Source organism: Macrobrachium rosenbergii, chromosome 40 (genome assembly GCF_040412425.1).
Source record: "Macrobrachium rosenbergii isolate ZJJX-2024 chromosome 40, ASM4041242v1, whole genome shotgun sequence".
In the NCBI taxonomy this organism is placed as follows: domain Eukaryota; kingdom Metazoa; phylum Arthropoda; class Malacostraca; order Decapoda; family Palaemonidae; genus Macrobrachium; species Macrobrachium rosenbergii.
The window spans coordinates 5,795,876-5,816,815 of record NC_089780.1 but is presented as its reverse complement, the minus strand read 5'-3'; the positions used below and the strand labels follow the sequence as shown (position 1 = coordinate 5,816,815).

The following is a 20,940-nucleotide window of genomic DNA, read 5'->3' as shown; positions in this document are numbered from 1 at the left end:
TTGGTTCCACCTCCTCTCTTCTTATTACATGGCCATGGTATCTCAGACGGGCTTCCCTAGCCTTGTCCTGTACGTTACATATACCACACATTCTTCTTATATCTTGACTCTCCCTCCTTTCCAGTAATGATATTCCAGCAGTCCATCTCACCATCCTCATCTCAGTTCTTTCCAACAGTCCCACCTCTTTCCTCTTAAGTGCCCAAATTTCTACCCCATATAATAGTACAGGCCTGATAACTGTCTTATAAATTTTCAGTTTGAGCCTTAATGGCATTTTCTTGTCTAAAACAACTCCAGTTACTTCCCTCCATTTTCGCCATGCTTCTTTCACTCTCTGTCTCACTGCTTTCTCAGTACCTCCCTCCTCTGCTATTATTGATCCCAAGTAGTTAAACTCATTGTTCTGTTTTAGCACTGTACCATCTTCCACTTGAATGTTTACTTCTTCATGGCCTTCCTGACAACTAATCATTAATTCTGTCCTTCCAATGTTCACTTTCAATCCTTTCTTTTCTAGGCCTTCTTTCCATGCTAAAAACCTTTCTTGCAGTTCTTCTTCTGTGCTACTGACTAGCCCCAAATAGCAGGAGTGCTATGGGAAAGACATATCACATATGAGGAATATGCTGATAGATGTGGTGTTCATTGACAGGAAAGTAGAATGATTCTTCAAAGATTAAAATGGTTTGAACATGTGGTAAGAAAGGGGAAGGAATAGGCAGATATAAAATAGTACATACAGAAGTAGCAGAGACAAAGGCCAGTAGGAAGGTCTTAAAAATCATGGATAAATGTTATGGTTGAATGCTTAGACTTCATGAAAGTTCAGGTAGAAAATCCGCAAGAGAGAATAGAGTGGGGGAACTTATTTCACATCAGATTTCCTAAAGAAAAACTCAGATCAAAATCTGATGATGAGGATGGTGAAATAACAAAAAAATGGCCATTCCTATGGTTCAGTGCTCAGAGAGGTTAATTTTAAAGAGGTTTGTGAAATGGGGTTATTTGCATAGTTTTACATAAAGAAATTATATTGAAATTATATGTATTGTTGTGTGGTGATTCACATATTTTTTTACCTTTCAGTACAATATTTAATGTACTCCATTCTATTTTACAGATTCTACAAAATTAACTCCCTCTTTATATGAAAAAATTGATCGAGTTTTAGAAGCCAAAGTATCCCAGTTAGCTAGTGATATAGGAGAACAAATTAATAAAAAATCTGCTGGGAGCAGTTCTGATGGTGGTGGGACTGGCACCTTCCGTTATGTTTATCATAACCATATGAATTTAGCTACAAAATCCACAGCACATGGAAGTGGGCAGTCACTGCCTGCAGAAGTCATGAAAACAATAGTAGATATGCATATAGATATGAAAAAGTAAGTACAGTATTGGTTCCCTTTGTTGAATTCAGTGACCGTCTTTATTGGTTCCCATTGTTGAATTCAGTGACAATCTTAATTTGGTGTTCATTATTTTTTCAAGATGAACAAATAGCCAACGATTTTCACTCTGAAAGTCAGTAGCTTTTTCATGAATGAGTAGTGCACAGTTTGCCTTATTTCAGTGTTGGAATAGTGATGTTGAAAAATATATTGAACTAAGATTGACCTTAGTGTTAATGTGAAGCTCAAACCATTGCTTTATTATAGCCTACAGGCAGTCCCCGGTTATCGGTGGGGGTTCTGTTCTGGAGGCATGATGATAACCGAATATTGTGATAACCGAAAATCGGTGATTTTCAGTGCTTATTGGGGCCGAAAATCGCCAATTTTTGGTTATCGGCGCCTCTCTTAGGCATGTATCAGTGCCAGTGCCCAATTACTTGTGCTGATAAGTCACACGCTTGCAACTTTCACACTTGATAGCTGACATTTGAGGAAATCGATGATTTTTGGTGCTGAAAATTGCCAATTTTCATCGCTAGACAAGTCCTGTAAAACCAGATCGCCTATAACCGAGCCCGCTGATCACCGGGGACTGCCTGTATTACTACTTCTGTATTGACAGGTAATTGGCTAGGAATTTACCGAGGAAACCATCAGTATTTTATAAGGGGCAAGAGATGCCCCACTGACTGTTTAAAGTTCATACCCTTACCCACCTTCTTAAGCTTGAAGCATTTTTATTATTTTTATTCTTCTGAAGCTGAAGAACCCTATTCATATGGAACAAGCATTGTTATTATTTTTATTCTTCTGAAGCTGAAGAACCCTATTCATATGGAACAAGCCCACCAAATGGGCCACTGACTTGAAATTCAAGCTTCCAAAGAATATGGTGGTCATTAAAAAGCAGTAACCAGAGGTAAAGGGAAATACAGAAAGAAGAGATCACATTAAAAAAGAAAAAATAAATGAATGAATAAATAAATAAAACTGTAAGTAAATTATTAAAATGCAAGGAGGATTGCATTAGGGTAATCATGCATTGTGTCTTCGCTTGAACTTCTGAAGTTCCAATTGCTTTTGGCTGAAACTGGGGATCAGGGATCAGTTGTGAATGTGAAAGATCTCTGTTAAGATACAACCTATGGAAAACTGGCAAACAATAGACCATCCGTCGATGGTCCAAGTCATAACTGCTTCTATTAGGAAACAGAAACCTACCACTATGAGCCATGCTGTCGAAAAGAGATAAATCTGTAGCAGAAGCAGGCATCCACACCGGAGAACAGTATTGTAGTAATGGAAGGACAAATAACCTGAAACAGAGTTGCGTTGATTTTATCACAGTTGTAAATATATGAGGCTTTATGTACAATAACTAAATTTTGTGCAGCATTTGCTGACCCTTTGATTAGATATTTATCAAAAGTAAGATGTGAGTCAAAAGGTACTGCTAGAATAGTTGAATAGTTAAAGCCTCAGACTCATTCAGCAGAGTCTCATCCACCTGAAGGGGAGGATGGGTGGAAAATCTGTACAAGATCTGCTTATCAATAGTGTTTTTGTTTTACTACACCATTCACTAATCCACTCCATGTCAGAGGTGAGATTAAGGGCATCTTCATTTCTCATAAGTAGAGACTTTACTACACCCACAAGCGTTACGTCATCGGCATACTGAACAGTGTTGTTTTCCAGGCCAACAACCATATCACTTGTTTACACTAAAAATAAGAGTGGACGAAGAACACTACCTTGTGGAACTCCAGACACAATAGGTCTTGGTTCGCTAAAGATCTCATCAACAGCAACTCGCTTCTGCTTACCTGTAAGGAAATCTTGAAGTAAAACTGAGACATATCCACCCGCCCCAAGACTCTGAAGTTTATAAATAAATACCTTTTGATTTACTAAATTGAAAGCATCCCTAAAATATATTCGAATTACTCTACTCTGAATGCCCATATCAAGGTTCTCTTGCAAATGGCATGTCAAATCTAAAAGAGCAATGCAGGCACCTAATTGCTTTGTATATGCACACAGTATTGACTATCTGCTAACTGTTCTTTTAGATTCCACATACAGTACTTATAAAGTGGTTTAAAAATAAGTTTTTCTGCAAATTTGGAGAGCACAGGGAGAATAGAGAGAGAGAAAAAGGAAGGGTTACATTTTTTCAGTGTATTTATGCAGTATATTTTGTTACAAATATGAGGGGAAAGTTAGATAATTGCCTTTCATATTAAGTTTTCAGTTTGAAGTGTGATAGTTGTTGTTTGTAAGCATACTGTGTGTTTACAGTTATGTCTTACCCCTTTACCTTTAAAATATTTAATCATGGGAAGGCAGAATTTCAGAACTTCACTGGTGCTGGGAAGCATGAATCACTGGTAGAAATAAAGCCATTCAATTCGGCCATTATGATGTCTGACACCTCTGCAAATGAGTGGGCAACACTTTTCCTTCCCTTTTATTGGAAAACACTGCTTAATGTAGCTGCCCAGCAGTGTGGTGAACTCTTTGGGCAAAATCTTGGATGGGCCAGCTATGTGTGAGTTCTGTGTGAGGCCCCACTTCCTCTCCATTCTAACTTCTATTACTCTAATGGATTGAACTATGAGGAGTTAACCGAGCCTTCTGGGACAGTTCTGGCTGGTTTTGCAGAGATTTATGCATTTTCTATGGGATGCATTTTATGATTATGGAATGGCATCCCAGGGCCTGAAGAGTAGTATTAGCAGGCTCAAACATGTCACTCCCAATGTCACCTTGCTGTTTCATTCCTCCCTCTTTTGCCATGATCTCTTAGAAGAATCTGTTGTAATGGAACTCACAGTGAGCCTGTCAACCTGTAACTGTACTGTGCCTGCCCTGCTGGGTAAGTTGGGCCCAGTGAAACAGTCTTGCAAGAGTCCCACCTTCTATAGGCAAGAAGCTCCAGCATGAACCAGAGTCATACAAGCCTCCAGTTGTCCCCAAAGGGTTTACCAGCAACAGAAGCAGGGGAAACAATGACAATAGCAATTTCAATAACAGCATCCTTTTCATGGAAGACACAGATGTGTGTATCAAAGGAAAGGAAAACCAACTAATGGAGTGCCCCTGAGGGCAAGGGAAGAGATGGGGCCTAATAGAGCTTTGCAGGTTGGGGATTGTCTTCCACAACACCACATGCAGTGGAAGTCTTCCCCTTGGGAACACAGCATCCTCTACGATGGTTCCCTATGGGTACACAGCATCCTCTCCAATGGGTTGGGTTAGCAATAGTTCCATCCGCCACCCAACAAAGGGTTTTTCCAACAACCAGACCTCTCGGGGGAGAAGTATATTGAAAAAGCTCTCTTGGAGAGAGCCACAGAGAAAGGCATGCTCATTTGTGATGAGGCATACCTCTTCAGTCTCCCAAAGAAGGACTTCTCAAAAGGGAGAGTGATCTTTGACTTGTCAAAGCTGAACAAGTACAGTGGGTGCCGTAAGTTTCAGATGACAGCTGTTGCCTGAGTGTGTTAGCTCATTCTGTGTGGTACTTGGATCATCTTTGTCTGTCTGGATTTTACTTAGATGTCCTTATTGCCATTCCCCTCTGTCCCTTCCTTGGGTTCAGATAGGGAGAGACACACATTCAGGGTCACACCCTTTGGCTTAAATGTTGCCTGAGGAGCTCCACAAAATTGGCAGCGGTAGTCATCCAACAGCTCATACAAGAGGGAGGTCAGCTGGTGCCTTACTTAGAAGATTGCCGTGTATTTCAGAATCCTTTTCCATTCCTCTCACATCTCAAGTAAGTTCTGAGGAAGGCCATTATTGTCTAGTTGGTGCTGAGAAATTAGTATTTTTGAAGACCAGTTTTTAGAAATGGCATTTTTCATGTGCTTATATCAACTCTAGTTGCTTAGAAGCATATGAACAAAGAATTCCAATTGAATCCAAGACCAATGATTTTAACAGCTTGCAGAAGTGTCTGAAATATAGTACAGTAATCTTAAATGAAAGGCACTATCAACACCTTTATTATTCAGGAGAAATCTTGATATCGACACTGATCCGGATGCTGGTTCCCAGAGAGGTGAGGCATAATCTGTTGTGTTTATTTTTGGACCTGAGGTAGTGGCAGATCAAGTTTTATCCATTTTAGAGGTGTGTGTGTGTGAGCTTTATCATATTCATTATGTTCATCATCACCTCCCAGATCAGGCATAGAAATCTAGGCTTATTAAGAACTATGGATGGCTCAGTGCACATGCATTCCCATTGACAAGATATCCAGAGTACAACCCACTTCTTTATTAGTAAAGTTCCTGTCTGTCTCAATGTCTCAATGTTAGTCCAAAGATCGTTGCTCCAGAAGTTTGACTTTCTAGTCATCTTAACTCTCAGTAGCTTTAAACCTCATACTTAAATAGCTACTCAGGCTCTCTAATAGTAATGGGTATGTTATAACAAGAGTGTTTTTAAAAGCAAATTAATTAGTTTTTGTAATGTAAATGGAAAACTTTACATGTTTCTTCTGCTGGAACAGATAGGGTTCCTCTTCTTATGTAACATATGTGGGAGTTTCGTGTTGACTCACTAAATGGTATGTAAGAGTCGTAGGCTTGTACTGAAATATTTTTTATGTATGTGAAAGTCATATTTTTTGACACCAAGTACAAGACACTTCTTAAATGTGGGATATAGTAATTTCTACCACAATGTAATTGACTTTTGTTTCTGTGATAAAACTATACTCCATATCCATAATAATAAGAGGACATCTTTTCCAGTATTAATTTTCAGATATAACTAGGGTATGTATTTTTAGATTGTTAGGTGCTTTTTTTATAGTACTGACAAGTCCTCAGGCTGTCAGCACAAAAAATGCTCTGATTCTAATCTTCTGCAAGATGCTTAAAGTGACATTTGAAGATTATAAATTCTGACTCTTCTTATGATTGTCACTAGTATAAATTCTGACTATTCTTATGATTTTCACTAGCCTTTCTGGTTGCAGGTGCCGAAGTGGGGAACTGGTAGTTAAGACGTCACAAGATCACTGGGTTGTGGGCCGCAGTGGTGATGGAAGAGAATTTTATGTAATAGTGAGCCATAAGAATGCCAATCTTGTAGAAGTTACTGGTGAGTAGTTTTTCACTCAAGTTGGGGCAGTATATATGATGGGAACAGTTTTGGAGGTTATTAAATGAAACTCTGACTTTCCTTAACCTAATTTATTTCCTTAATATTACAGTGGCCTGAATACCTTCAAACAGAACCTTATCCTAACTTAGCCAATATCTAACTTAGCCTAACTTAATATTATAGTTCATCAGAACTTATCCTGTATTCCACCTTCATACTACAAAAACCAGCAAAATACTGCAACTGCATACGGTACCAACCAGACAGTGTACAGTACATACAAAAGATTAAATTGGTAGTCTGGTGCAAAAGCAATGACACACATTTCTACAACAATTTGTCCTTTTCCATGAAGTCACTTTATTTCACTATAACAAAAACATATTGGTCTCAAGACCACAAGAAAAACTCAATATCATAATTCATTTAAACTCTGCAAAATTACATAAATGCACTAGCTTCATGAAAAGAAGCACATGACCACTGCAAACAGAGCCCAAATTACAGTAGATGGTTCATAATCAAATCAACTGCAATTAATTTGGAACAAGTAGATTATGTCCATCTAACTTTCCTCTATCCTGGCAAGTTCTCGGAAGTATTCTAACTTCTCAAGTCGCTTACACACTGGGTTACCTAGTGTACTCCTTCCTGACATACAAAACAAAACAAAAAAAAGTAAAAGCAATGATTAATTAAACAATCATACACCAACAACACTTTCATAAACAACATAAACACACACAAACTTAATAAGGAAACAAAAAATCATTCAAAAATAAAAACGTCACAACAAACAAAACGGAACAATCAGTTCATACAAACGTCTTCCATCATACAAACCCAAACTTAGCCTACCACAAAGTATGCTTGTAACAGTTTTTAAATCACTCCTATAATGAATTAATCTTTAACACATCATCTTCACAATTGTTTTCAAGGCAGATTTTTCTCATTACTGGGTAGATGTGTAATGAGTTCATTCTTTTAATTTTGGTTCACTTTCTGCTTGAATTCACATCTGATCCAATTATTCACCTTTGTCCTTCCCCACTATTTTCCAGGCATGCTTACTGACTTTTATTTTGCCACTGCTGTCATCTTTTCTCTTTTTTTTTTTTTTTCACAAATTACACCTCTTAGTCTTTGGCATTTAAATTTGTTTTCCAGCCACTGGACTCTACATCCCTCATTAACTTCCTAACATGTGTAATATGATCCCTCTAATATTCTCCAGCCATGAACCTCAGCATTTCATTGTTACACACCTGCAGAATCTCTGCCATTTTCTTTGCAAGGGCTCATATCTGTGCTGCTTACATCAGTACAAGAATTGTTCATGCCATAAGATTTTGTTCATTTACCAATGGATACTCCTAGTTATCAATAGTGCAGTCATCTCCATATAATTTAGGTTGCTGTTCATCTTTCGTCTGTGTGAGTACCAGCTTCACAGCCTTATAAGTTTACTGATTAAGAGAAGTTTCCTTCCTCCGCCAAGGTCTGTCCTTCCACATTTCCCATCTCCTCCTCCATCCCCCCTCTGTTCACCATTAGCTTTTCATTCATTTTCTTTTCATCAAAAATCCCTGACTGAAATCTTGAGTGTCTCCTGTGACACCATCTTTTACATTCAGTAAATACAGAAGTATTATTATCACTATTCAGAAGATGAACCCTATTCATATGGAACAAGCCCACAGGGGCCATTGACTTGAAATTCAAGCTTCCAGAGAATTTGGTGCTCATTGGAAAGGTGACAGAAGGTATTAGGAAATACAGGAAGAAGAGATCAGGTATTAAAAGAAGAAGAAAGTAAAAAAAGATTAATGAATAAATAAATAAAAATGTAAATAAATGATTAAAATCTAAGGATACTTGTTTCAGGGTAGTAATGCATTGCAATTTTCCTTGAACTTTTGGGGTTCCAGCAGCACAGTCCAACAATGTGTGGAATAAAGGACCTCTGGAAATGAGACGTTTTACAGCGAAGCACATTTACTGCGCATTGGTGCTGCTGTTTAGCAGATCTGGCTGCTTGGCAGGAAAAGAGGATCTGGAATCAATTGTGAATGTGGAAGATCTCTGGTAAATGGAAAATTGGCAAACAAGAGACTGTCTGTCTGTGGTCCAAGTCATAACTGTTAATGTTAGGAAACAAACCTACCACCACGAACCACGCTATCTAAAAGAGATAAATTTCTAGCAGAGGCAGACATCCACACTGGAGAACAGTACTTTAGTAAAGGAAAGATAAATGACGTAAATTAGGTTGCATTGATTTTATCAGTTACAAATGTACAGTACCTAACTTTGGTGCTGACGCTTTCATTAAATGTATCTCAAAAGTAAGATGTTCGTCAAAATTGAGTCAAAATTGACACCAAGTACTATAGTTGAAGCTTCAGACTCATTCAGCAGAGTCCCATCCTCTTGAAGGGGAGGATGGGGTGGGAATTTGTATGAGACCTGCTGATTAATAGAGTTTTTGTTTTACTGGAGTCCAACCTCATACTCCACCAACTACACCATTCACTAATCCACTTTGTCATGATTGAGAGTAAGAGAAGCTTCATTTCTTATAAGTGGAGACTTTACGACACCCACAAGTGTTGCATCATTGGCATACTAAACACTCTTGTTTTCCAGGCTAGCAACTGTAGCACTTTCATACACTAAAAATAACAGTGGACCAAGAACACTGCCCTGTGGAACTCCAGACACAATAGGTTTTGGTTCACTAAAGTTCCCATCAATAGCAACTCACTGCTGCCTACTTGTGAGGAAATCTTGAATTAGTCCTAAAACATATCTCCCCCCTCCACTCCAAGATTCTGAAGTTTATAAATAAGTACCTTTTGATTTATTAAGTCAAAAGCAGCACTAAAATCTGTTCAAATTACTCCACACTCAAAACCCTTATAAAATTTCTCTTGCAATTTGCATGTGAAGTGTAAAAGAGCATTGCAGGTAACTAACTGCTTTCTCTATGCATATTGACTACACTATCAGCTGACACTCCTTTAGATTCCACATACTTGTATAGTGACTGAACCCTTACAGGCTGGGCTAAATATACATGAAAAACACCTCAAGAGCAGGGAAACTTTAAGGTCGGCCAGTTTAAAAAGAAAAACACATCAATGGAAAGAGAAAGATTTGCAAATGCACATGGTATAAGACAAAAAATTCTAAAATATTTTTTGTACCTTCCACGGGAAGTTGAAAGTGAAATATTTCTAACCCCCAGCAGTGCCTCTTTTCCAAGACACTCATAAAAATACACTAATTTTAGCAAGTTATACATGTTCTTTTAATAATCTTTACAATTTTATTTTTCAAAGTTACAATTACAGCTCACATAAAATCACAGCAGATAACAAAAATCAGCAACAATCCCTGAGTATGTTTATGGACAAATACTTATGAGATGCATTAGGACAGGAGGATGTAGTACCTTTCCCCGTGAAACCTCATGGGAGACTCTTCTTCCTCATATCACCAGCTGTGGTGTGAATGTTGCCATAAGTTATTTATGGCCCATTCAAGTGATTTGAATGTTTTCCCACAGAATTCATTCAAATATCATGATGCAAAATAGGGATGAACATGTACAGTATGTGCCGGAAGGGAGTTAGAAATAAGTTTTTCTGCAAATTTAGCACAGGGAAGTAGAAATTGCCCTGCAGTTACTGCAGTCAGCAGATATGCCACTCTTTGGAACAGGCATTTTATTACTGAGCTAGTGCTCATTTGCTGTTAACTCTAGGTCATCCATATAAAGCAGCTCTATGTGGCCCCGTTTCTGCTCTCAGTTGCGTCTACCATTACTATGAGAAACAGCAAAGAACTTGTTTGACAGATACCAGGTTTTCTCTCACATTTTCACTTCTACTTATCTGCCACTGTCTTCAGTCTAGATTTGTTGTTATAATTAGTGCTATCATGTGCTCAAAGTTTCTTTTGGATAACATCAGTGTTGATAATGTTCATCTAATTGCATATTTTGGTAGTGACTATTCCCTATTGTGCTTTCTGTCCTGGCAACATCCTCCAGTCCATATTTTATTTGATTTGGTCCTAAAATCCCTTGACTTTGTGACTGCCTTCAGTGTGACAGCTCCCTTTCAAGAATTGCTCCAAAGAAGAATTCAGCTCATTGCCAGCACATCTTGGCTCCCAAGTCCCTCTTTGTCAGTAGTAAAATGGTCAATTGAGTGGTTTTTGGTCTGAACAGACTTGTTGACTTAACCCTCAGAAGTTGATTAGTTATTGCTTCTCCCTGATTGTTTTCTCAGTTTCAGCCTACATTATCCTTCATTTCATTTACTTAGCTGATGGTTTTTACCTTTGTGATGTCCATTTTGGTTCTTTGATCTGTCGTAATTGTATTAAGCATCACCTAGCATTTGAACTTCCAGTGAGCGCTGTACTGTTACAGGTGCTGCTGATAGTAGATCTTTCTTTTTAAGTTAAATAGCTGCTCTGATTATAGTTAAGAAGTAGACCTTTGTATAGCAATTTTGTCCTGTATTCAAGTTAAAATGATCCTTAATAGTGTAAATAAGCTTATACCTGTATTCCTTAGCTATGCTTAGCTCACTTTGGTTTGTACATGTTGCACTTCAGTTATTGCAGATTTTGTGATTTGTGCTTTCACTTCGTATTTTTTTTTTTCTTTCTTTGGAACAATTCAGTGTTAGTTGAGATCTGCCTTCTCTATTTGTTACCATGATTACTATATAGGGTGTAACACAAGTTTATGCAGATATTATGGGCAACGAAAGAAAAAGTAATTTTGAGCAGAAAATGTTCTACAAAGATGTGCATTTTAAGGCTCTGTTTGCCTGTGTGGGGAGTTTTATAAAACATGTACTCCATAAGACAGACCAACCAATTACAAAGAATTCTCTTATAGTTGGTCTTGGCAAGAGTAGTGCTTGTTGGCACAGTGGTAGAACATAAAGAACTCATGACAGGAGGGCTCTAAAGTGCCTCACACTGACCACCTCAGTTCTCTATGTCTCACTCGCACAGATGTGGCAACAGGCATATTTTGGCCATCTTCATTACACACCAGGTCTGTGCCTTTTCGTCAGGGAAAGTGGACGGGTTTGAGGACTCACAGCAGTTATCAAAAATATGTTTTTCATATGTCAAAACTTTTTTTTTTTTTTTTATAGTTCATGTGCACTGTTCTTCCTCAGAGGAGCTTACAAAAGACATTGACAGATGACAAAATGGCTTAGCTCATACTGTAAATACCAACAACCCAGATTAATTTTTGCTTCTCCTTATACAGTAAACCCCCTGTATTCGCGGTCTCACTATTTGTGGACTCATGTATTTGCGGATTTCTGTGTGGAACGTATCTACCCACTATTCGCGGAAAAGTCGCCCATTCATGGTATTTTTCACTGAGAAATATTCACTAATTACTGTATTTTCATATCATTTTCGTGACTAAATGCACTTTTTGTGATAAAACTATTAAAATACTCAGGTATAAGCATTTTTAGAGTTTTTTTGTGTTTATCAAAATAGGCAGTTCTAAGTGTTTTTAGAGGGTTTTTAAGTATTCACGAATTTTAGCTCCCGAGAATACAAGGGGTTTACTGTACTTCTAGCATTCCTACAGTCCATATTTCTCTACCATCCCTATAATCCTTATTCCATATGTACCCAGCCCTCTTACGAAATCATTCCTAGTCTCCAAAGACTGGACTATCACTGCATCCCAGTATGATCCACACTCAATCCTATCCTTCATACCCCTTTTCCCCCTATTTATGGTTGCTTCTCATTCCTGCTGGCTTCCATACCTCTTAACTCAAAATCTTCCAGTAACTCAAGCACATGATTCCATTTTAATCTTTCACTCTTCCATTGCATCTTTTCCCTCCACTTTGCATTTATAAACTCTGCCACACAATCAGGAACAGTAGCCAGAAACTTCCGCAAATAAGATCTTATTGTCATGAACATCTTGAACCCCATACTTCTTTCTGGCTAAAGTTTCAAGTCAGTGGGTATATATTTACACACTTTTACTCTTTCCCATCTGTACACCGTCAAATTCATTCTTATGTTTATACCATATTTCCTGCTTCACTTGTTTCATCTGAACAATTATTCTCTTCCACAACTTTGTACCTCTGTTTTCCTGCACTCATGACTGTTCTGTGGAAATCAAGTAACTGTCCATTTAGAAAGTCTACACAAAATAAAAAATAAAAAATACCCAACATTACCGTATAAAACAGGTAACACTTTTTTCTATTTTGCATATACACAAGAAAAAGATAAATTTGAAAAATAAAAACCAAACTTTTTCTGTCTCACTTGCTTTTGTGTGGTGCTCAGACTGCATGTGATGGCTGGCCGCTGGACTTTAAAACTTATGAGGAGGTTCACAAGACTTCTTTCACCTCCCCCTCCTCCAACACCAGTGTCTCATTTAGGTCCTATATCTCCTCACCTCCTCCTCCAACACCAGTGTCTCATTTAGGTCCTATATCTCCTCACCTCCTCATCCAACACCAGTGTCTCATTTAGGTCCTATATCTCCTCACCTCTTCCTCCAACACCAGTGTCTCATTTAGGTCCTATATCTCCTCACCTCCTCCTCCAACACCAGTGTCTCATTTAGGTCCTATATCTCCTCACCTCCTCCTCCAACACCAGTGTCTCATTTAGGTCCTATATCTCCTCACCTCTTCCTCCAACACCAGTGTCTCATTTAGGTCCTATATCTCCTCACCTCCTCCTCCAACACCAGTGTCTCATTTAGGTCCTATATCTCTCACCCCCTCCTCCAACACCAGTGTCTCATTTAGGTCCTATATCTCCTCACCTCTTCCTCCAACACCAGTGTCTCATTTAGGTCCTATATCTCCTCACCTCCTCCTCCAACACCAGTGTCTCATTTAGGTCCTATATCTCCTCACCTCCTCCTCCAACACCAGTGTCTCATTTAGGTCCTATATCTCCTCACCTCTTCCTCCAACACCAGTGTCTCATTTAGGTCCTATATCTCCTCGACATCATGAAGTGGTGAACTGGTCGAAAGAAGTGTAGAGGTGCCTAGATGGTCTTGGTCGTTTAGAGGCAGCAGAAAGACATCAGATTCCATGCTGAATGAACTTAGCACATCAACAAAGGGTGCTGAGGTGTTCGCCTGCATTTCTGAGCTGAACAACCGAGTTAATGAAGAAGTGGATGATGATAGGGTTTGGGATCTGAAGAATCTTTTGAGGGTACAGGGAGTCCCTGGTTATTGGTGGGAGTTCCATTCTGACGGTGTGACGACTGATTTTCGGTTATCGGCGCCTCTGTTGGGTATGTATCGGGTCCAATACCCAATTATCAGCGATTTTCAGCGCCAAAAATTGCCGATTTTCATTGCTAGACAAGCACTATAGAACCAGATCGCCGATAACCGGGGACTGCCTATATTCTGATGATAAGAATGATGATTCTCCTTCTTGATCATCATCCACTGCATATATCAAATTTCTTCAGCCAATTCTGAGGCCATGGAAAGGCATTACATTCAGTGTTGGGATTATTCTCCACGATCTTGATAAACATATCGAAGACCATCCTTATGTGTCTATATGAAGGTGCTGATAGTAAGGCTGACTCATCATCTCCAGGGGCTTTCTTCTTGTTTTCATCAGCTATCTCACTGTTGGACAAAAGTTGGAAGCCACGATCGCCACCAATGGCGTCCAGCCACTCGTGCACGTCATTCTGGGTACATTGGCAGGTTAGGCACAGAAGTCTTTAACGTTGAAGCCTTGGAAGTCAATCATGTCCTCTTCCCCATTCAGGATAGGGTTCCAAGCATTCTCCATGGCCTGCACAGTGATGTACTTCCAAGCATCTGCAAAGTTGTGGGTGTCAGATTTCAGCAAATACTTTTCCAAATTCTCCAGGAGTTTGTTCCACTGTGTATCCAAGCCTTGCTACTTCTCCTTGTCCTGAAACACTACTATAACTATCTTAAGGGACTTCCTCCTGTATAGCCATTTTGTTGCAACAATAACACCTTGGTCTGTCGGTGTAATGAGTGCAGTTGTGTTAGGAGGCATAACATAACCTTAATACAGTACAACCTTCATCTCCTAGCAACTGGGTTGTGGTAGGATGTGTAGGTGCATTGTTGATGAGAAGCCGCGCCTTCACCCCATGTTTAGTACTTCCAAGGTCGTGTCTGATAATGAACAACCTCCTTACAGAAGTGATTATTGAACCAATCAGAAATGATCTTGGAGACAAACCAAGCCTTTGCCAATTGGCATCAAATCACTGGGAGATTCTTTATCAACTCATAACAAAGGCAAAGGAGATATTTGTTGCTTGGAAAGCTTTTGATTGGGTAAATTCTTGTCTCTCTCGTCAACTAAGGTGTTAGTTGGCAAGGAGTGATAGTGTAGAACAGCTTTGTCAGCATTGTGGTTTTGACTCAAAACTAAGCCTTCTCTTTTTATCAAATCTTTCAGCTTTTTCCAAAATCCCTCTAGTCAGTCCCTCCTTGGAAGCATCCAACACTTCACCATGAGTCTTCTTGTTGGAAAACCTGTGTTGAAATTTGAACTGAAAAGCCAACTTTTGGATGCCGTAAAGTCCACAACCCCAAGAAGACCTGTGAACTTTGTAGCTGTAGCCTTCAACTCAGCACTGTGCATGTGCATGCTGGCCACCTGTATGTGATGATAACAGATCAGGGTCAACTGTTCAGTTTCCTTATGACTGGGTTTCACCATCACCTTGTGGGCCTGACTCCTGGATGTCGTCTTGCCAAGGTCTGTTGCGTGCTTCTTCAGCTTGTCCTTTGCATTCCTGATATCATTCAAGGTTTACAGGGCAATGCCAAACTCCTCCATGATGCATGTCATCAACAATCTGGCCTCAGTTCTCTTGATTTCCAGCTTCTGAAGTGTCAGCACCTTCCTGGTCCTTTTAGGAGGGGTTGGGGCCATACACAAAATACACAGCACCACACACACATGCACAATACACAGCACTTGTAATGCTGCAGGCGCTGCATGAAAAGTACTTGCAACTGGACAAAGGTAGGAAATATGTTTTGTTACCAAGTGTAGTGCTACTCTTCAATATAGCCAATTAGAGAAGGAAACTTTTATGATGTTATCTTGATGCATATCTCTATCAGCCATTAAAAATAAAAATATCATAATGACATTTAAAGAAAGCGTTTCTACTATTAGCAGGAAAGTTTACAAAAATACTCAAGTGCTTGTCCACCCATGCACCTTCTACCATACACTATTGTACTGATGGTGTATCAGTTTTGGCCAGTTAAAAGCGACAAACAATGTGATGCGTGATGATGTGTGAAGTGGCGTAATGCTTTTAAACCATTAACAGTCACGAAAGCTAGCAAGAAGTCAGACACCCACCTACCCCTCCCTGTTCCTACCCATCCTCCCAATTAAAAGGTGCATTCTTTTCATCTTGGCTTTTGAGGTCCTCCTCAGAGGAATGATTGGCGGTTGCTAGACATCCCCTCGCTCTCTCTGCCTCTCACCATTCCACTTCTCCCTGAGTGGGTAGTAATTTATTTCAGTTTCTGTATTTTCTATTCAGTTTCTTCTTACTTCTCATTCATGATGCACTTTTGTGAAAGTGCTTTCATTGTTTTTTGGTATGTGTATATGAATGGATAGTTAATAATAGCCAGTGATATGTAAGTGCTGTGGAGGGGGTGGGGGCCCAATTGGTGATTGTGAAATCATCTCTTCATTTTCTCTGTTCGTAATTTTTTTTTATACAGACACCACCTTACTTACAATCATTCAACTTACAAGCATTCAGAGATGCAAACAAATGGGATCACAAGTTAAAATTGTGTTCAGAGCGCTCCCCCTTACCACCTGTAAGTTCAAATTCTGTTTTGCACACTTATTCTGTATGTACAATGCATTGTGTTTTAGGATGAAAAAACATACAGTACAGTACTGTATTGACTTTATGCCATACTGTACTTAGATAGCCATGAAGAGTACAGTAACCAATTTACAAACAGTTCAGCATACCAACAGCCATCCGGAACGTAACTTGTTCATAAGTAGGCTGGTGTCTGTAGTACATTACCTAATTTCTTTTTGGTAAAGGATTTTGTTTTTCTTTAAAGTTATATTTATTGCAAGTAGGTACTGTACAGTAGGTAGAGTGCTCTTATATGAATAGTCCTTAATTATTTTTGAGTTGCTAGGAATGTTGCAGTGAGTCAATTATACAGTATATTAACTGCCCAACAATCGGTTTTGAAGGAACTAACCCAGTTGTATGGCATTTGTTGCCTGTACAGCGCAATACAGACAGTCCTTGGGTTACGACGGGTCTGGCTTATGACGTTCTGAGGTTACGACGCTTTTTAAATACATTCATCAGAAATTATTTCCCAGTTTACAACACGTTTCGGGGTTACGATGCTTACGACACCGATCCGACGGAAGAAATATGGCTACAAAACGGCAGAATAATAAAAATTTGGAGTTTTTTTTTATGAAAAACTCAATAGAAATGCAGTTTACATCATTTTCAATGCACCCAAAGCATTAAAAATAAGTTTTTGTGACGATTTTTCGGCTTACAACGTAGTGTAGCAACGGAACCCCTGTCGTAAACTGGGGACTGCCTGTATATTTATGCCAAATGACTAATTCCCTCATTCTGGAACTTGAGAAATCAAATGATTATTTCATATGAAGTTAATTATATTTTTAACTCTTTGAGAATCTTGTGGCTCTTCATATGCAGTTTGTGCTTACTGATTATGGGTTTAAAATTCTTTTCCACTCCTAGCTCTCTTGTAAAGTTAATTTTTAAGCTATGTTACCTATGTCGGTGATGTTTTAAGACTAAATAGTTTTACTTTGTTGTAATATTTTTGCTTGAAAAACAAACAGTAGCCTTTCCAATGGTACTTTTTAATTTCTTTTTATGCCAGGTGTGGCACGTAGAAGTGTAATGGAAGAGATGCAAAAGAATTTTTCATATGCTATATGCAGGCACCAGTGCCTTTTTCAGAGTGGGTTAAAACTCCAGATGTCATCCAAATGATTCCCCAGTGCAAAGAAATTTTTGAAATAATTTTTCACCTGTGACATTACCAAAATCTCAGTACAGTAATATGAAACATACTGGTATCTTGGGAATCCCAGGGTGTTAAATAATTTAGATTTACACGAGTGTGTTTTTGTAATACATCCTTAATAGTATCAAATACCATTTATTTCAGATGAAGTGAATCGTATGTGTGCCTCACACTTCAGTAATATCTTCATGGTAGATTGATCCTGGTTGTAATTCATCATGCCAACAGGTATGATACTACAGTAATGACATTGGAAACATGCAGAATCTATGATAACACAAAAATGTAAACTGCAGCAGATTAAATAGCTGGCCTTTGGGTTGCAGACATGTTGATTTCAGTTCTTTACGCCTCAGACAACTTCCGCAAGGTAGCCGAAGTTCATAAATGAAAGGTGGATGTTTATTTTTATCAATAAAAATCTATGTACAACTAGTCTGCTAATCATCGGCAAATTAATATGTATTGGACTAAAGAAGAGATTTTCAAATTGTCACATCTTTCCCTGTGCATGGTAAGGTTTTATTTTTCTTTCACAGCATCCTACATCTTAATAACTATCACTACCCTTACTTACCTTGCTCAAGTCATGTACGTACTCAATAGTGCACAGTCATGTAAATATACGCTGGTTTAGGTTTGATCGTTCAGTCTCCTTCCTAGTCTTACATATGTTTTCAGGTATGTTATGCATTACTGTAACTAAGATTCAGAAAGAAACAAACGAATTACAACAATAAATTTTATATTGTTTCAGCCAGATTTGTGTTGATTACCAGAACCAAAGGATTAATTTTGATCACATTGGTAATGCATTTATTTAGTGTACTGTGTACGTTTAGTTTATTGGAAGTATAATTCATTTTTAAAAAAAATAATTGGCCTTTCTTGATAGTGCTTAAAATTTTGTTTGCTTCTCAGTACTGCATATGATTACTTTGGGTTATTTCTAAAGATATGTAGTTGCCACTTATCCTTTGTTGATAGTGCAGCACTACACCATATAATGGTTTTCAGTATGCAAAGATAATTTTGTTTAAGTCTTCATTACTGTTGGGAGGTCAGTACTATCCAAAAGGAGAATAAGTTACCATCATGCTTGCTATATACATTCTACATCAATTAGAGTAAAAGTAAGTCAGGTATATACAATGTCATGTTCCATTTGACAAATGTGTGATTTTGTTACTATTCAACACAGCCTGACATTTGGAAAGATTCATGGCTTGATTTTATTTGTTTTGTACACTGCTTGCCTTTTGCAGTGGTCAGGAAACAGAGCATCCCTTCCTGAAAGTGACTGAAATCCCTTTTCACTTTCTGGAAAAGAAAAATCAACATAAAAATAATTTACAAAAAACATTCCTCATTGGTTTTGGTTAAATAAAATGCTAGGGTTGAAATGTGTGGCTTTAAACAGATTTGGTAGAATAAATTGTCGTTAAAATCATATTAAAAGATCAAAAGTAGGAAAGGAGGACAGTACATACATGATGAGGATGCAGAGTTCATGATTCTGTGCATGTGCTGAATTACCTGAAAAATCTTTTTTGTAAGGTGAAATTAATGGGATGGAAGCAACCTTATATTTTCAGAATAACATTTTCCAGCCGTAGTATTTTTCTGATTTCATCATTTGAGACAGAGAGAGACTGTTTTAACATTGATCTACAGAGTGGAGATCTTCCCTAGGCATCAGCAAAACCTCAGTATTAATAGGTGCAGACAGTAGTTTGGTAATGTTCTACTAAGAGAGGTAACCAAGGATGTCATGATGAGTAATCAGCTACATTAATCCATCCAGAAATTTGTATACTGCAGCCCCACAAATATTTTATTTGCAATTTCAGATGTACAGTAGATTTAAAAGTGAAAATGAATACCCAATGTTATTTCCTTGAAACTTTCTTACTCTTTTTGCAAGGTATGGGAAAAGTCATAGTCATATTTTTTGTATATTCAACTTGGTTTTTTATGCACAGTATAATGATCATGTATTGTAAGAATTCGTACTGTAAAAGAGTTGTGCTGTATTTGGCCATTTGTGTAACTGGCATTAGTTTAGTATGAAAATATTCTGGTATGAGAACAGCAAAGGACATCAGTATTGTCAGTAACAAGGGTTGAGATCCTTTCCTCTCTGTCTGGAGTATTAGAGGTCTTGCGCTCATGAACGTTGCATAAGACCTCCTTGCACAGAATTCCTCACATGCATAAGCTGTTAATGTCAAAAAGCCTTTTTAGTGGAGACCCTTTAACAAGTCGCTAGTGAAGCCTCTTAAAATAGATTTTATTAATATGCTTCATATATATGCCTCTGTATAATTTTAACAAATAGTGTACAGTTCTTTGGCTATTGTAAGTAATCTCTGGTCCTTCACTTTCCTTCCATTTTTTGTAGCATCTTCAGTTATGATCTAAATTGGGTGCGTTGTTTCTTTACGCTAACTACCCCAGTTTAGCAAGGAAATAGGTGATACAGCAGTGAAGGGAAAATGCTTTGTCAATGTGGGTAGAGACAGATGTCAAAGCTATATAAAATTTTGAGGCATTGAGGAAAATAATTTATTCTGTCTAAAACAAGGAGAGGGAAGATATCATCTCCTTAAACAGATATTTGAGGAATTCAGCCCACAGCACAAGGATGCCTAGGCATTTTTTAATAGTATTGCCCTTTGCAGGCCACTGTAGAACACGTAATGTGGGTAGGACTGTATACAGAGTTGAGAACTTATTGCGTTTTACAGTAGTCATTGGTTTCAACACACCTTTTGATTATTTTGCGTTGGAAGCTGTGCATTTTAGGCTTTAGCCTACAACACAGCATACTCTTCCATATGCTAATTGTTGGAAGACAGATGATTTATAGGAGTATTTTTGGTTGAATTCTATTTTTTAATTCATGTTTCTGGTACAGCACTTTTGAATGAATTGTCTCGGATTTCTGGTAAAGTAATATGCTGGACGAATCATCAAATATTTTAACCTATATTAGTTCTGAAAGTATTATTATTATTATTATTATTATTATTATTATTATTATTATTATTATTATTATTATTATTATTATTATTATTATTTGCTTTTGCCTATCAGGGAAACAATTCCACAGTGATGTGTTAGAAGAATATGATTTTAAAAATGTACAAAAGAGAACTTTCGAGAACCAGTCAGTTTTCGAAATGTCTCTTTTTGTACATTATTAAATATTTGTATAAATGCATCACTGGACTGGTTTCCAATTTTAGTGACACGAGATATTGAGATTTTCATTTTATTATAATGATTGTTAGTATTTTT

General features: G+C 38.0%; 1 protein-coding gene across 3 annotated transcripts in view; it reads left to right on the top strand.

Annotated features, from left to right (window-relative positions):
• Ccz1 (vacuolar fusion protein CCZ1) overlaps nucleotides 1–20,670 on the top strand; it is a 56,802-nt gene extending 36,132 nt beyond the window's left edge. For 2 of the 3 annotated variants that reach the window (XM_067082953.1, XM_067082955.1), the window contains exons 8-10: nucleotides 1,124–1,388; nucleotides 6,388–6,512; nucleotides 17,785–20,670. In XM_067082953.1, the coding sequence (XP_066939054.1) occupies nucleotides 1,124–1,388; nucleotides 6,388–6,512; nucleotides 17,785–17,840 (446 nt within the window). In that variant the 3' untranslated portion in view covers nucleotides 17,841–20,670. The remainder of the gene's footprint in view (nucleotides 1–1,123; nucleotides 1,389–6,387; nucleotides 6,513–17,784) is intronic. The other variant, XM_067082956.1, reaches the window with a different exon arrangement.
• The last annotated feature ends 270 nt before the right edge of the window (nucleotides 20,671–20,940 follow it).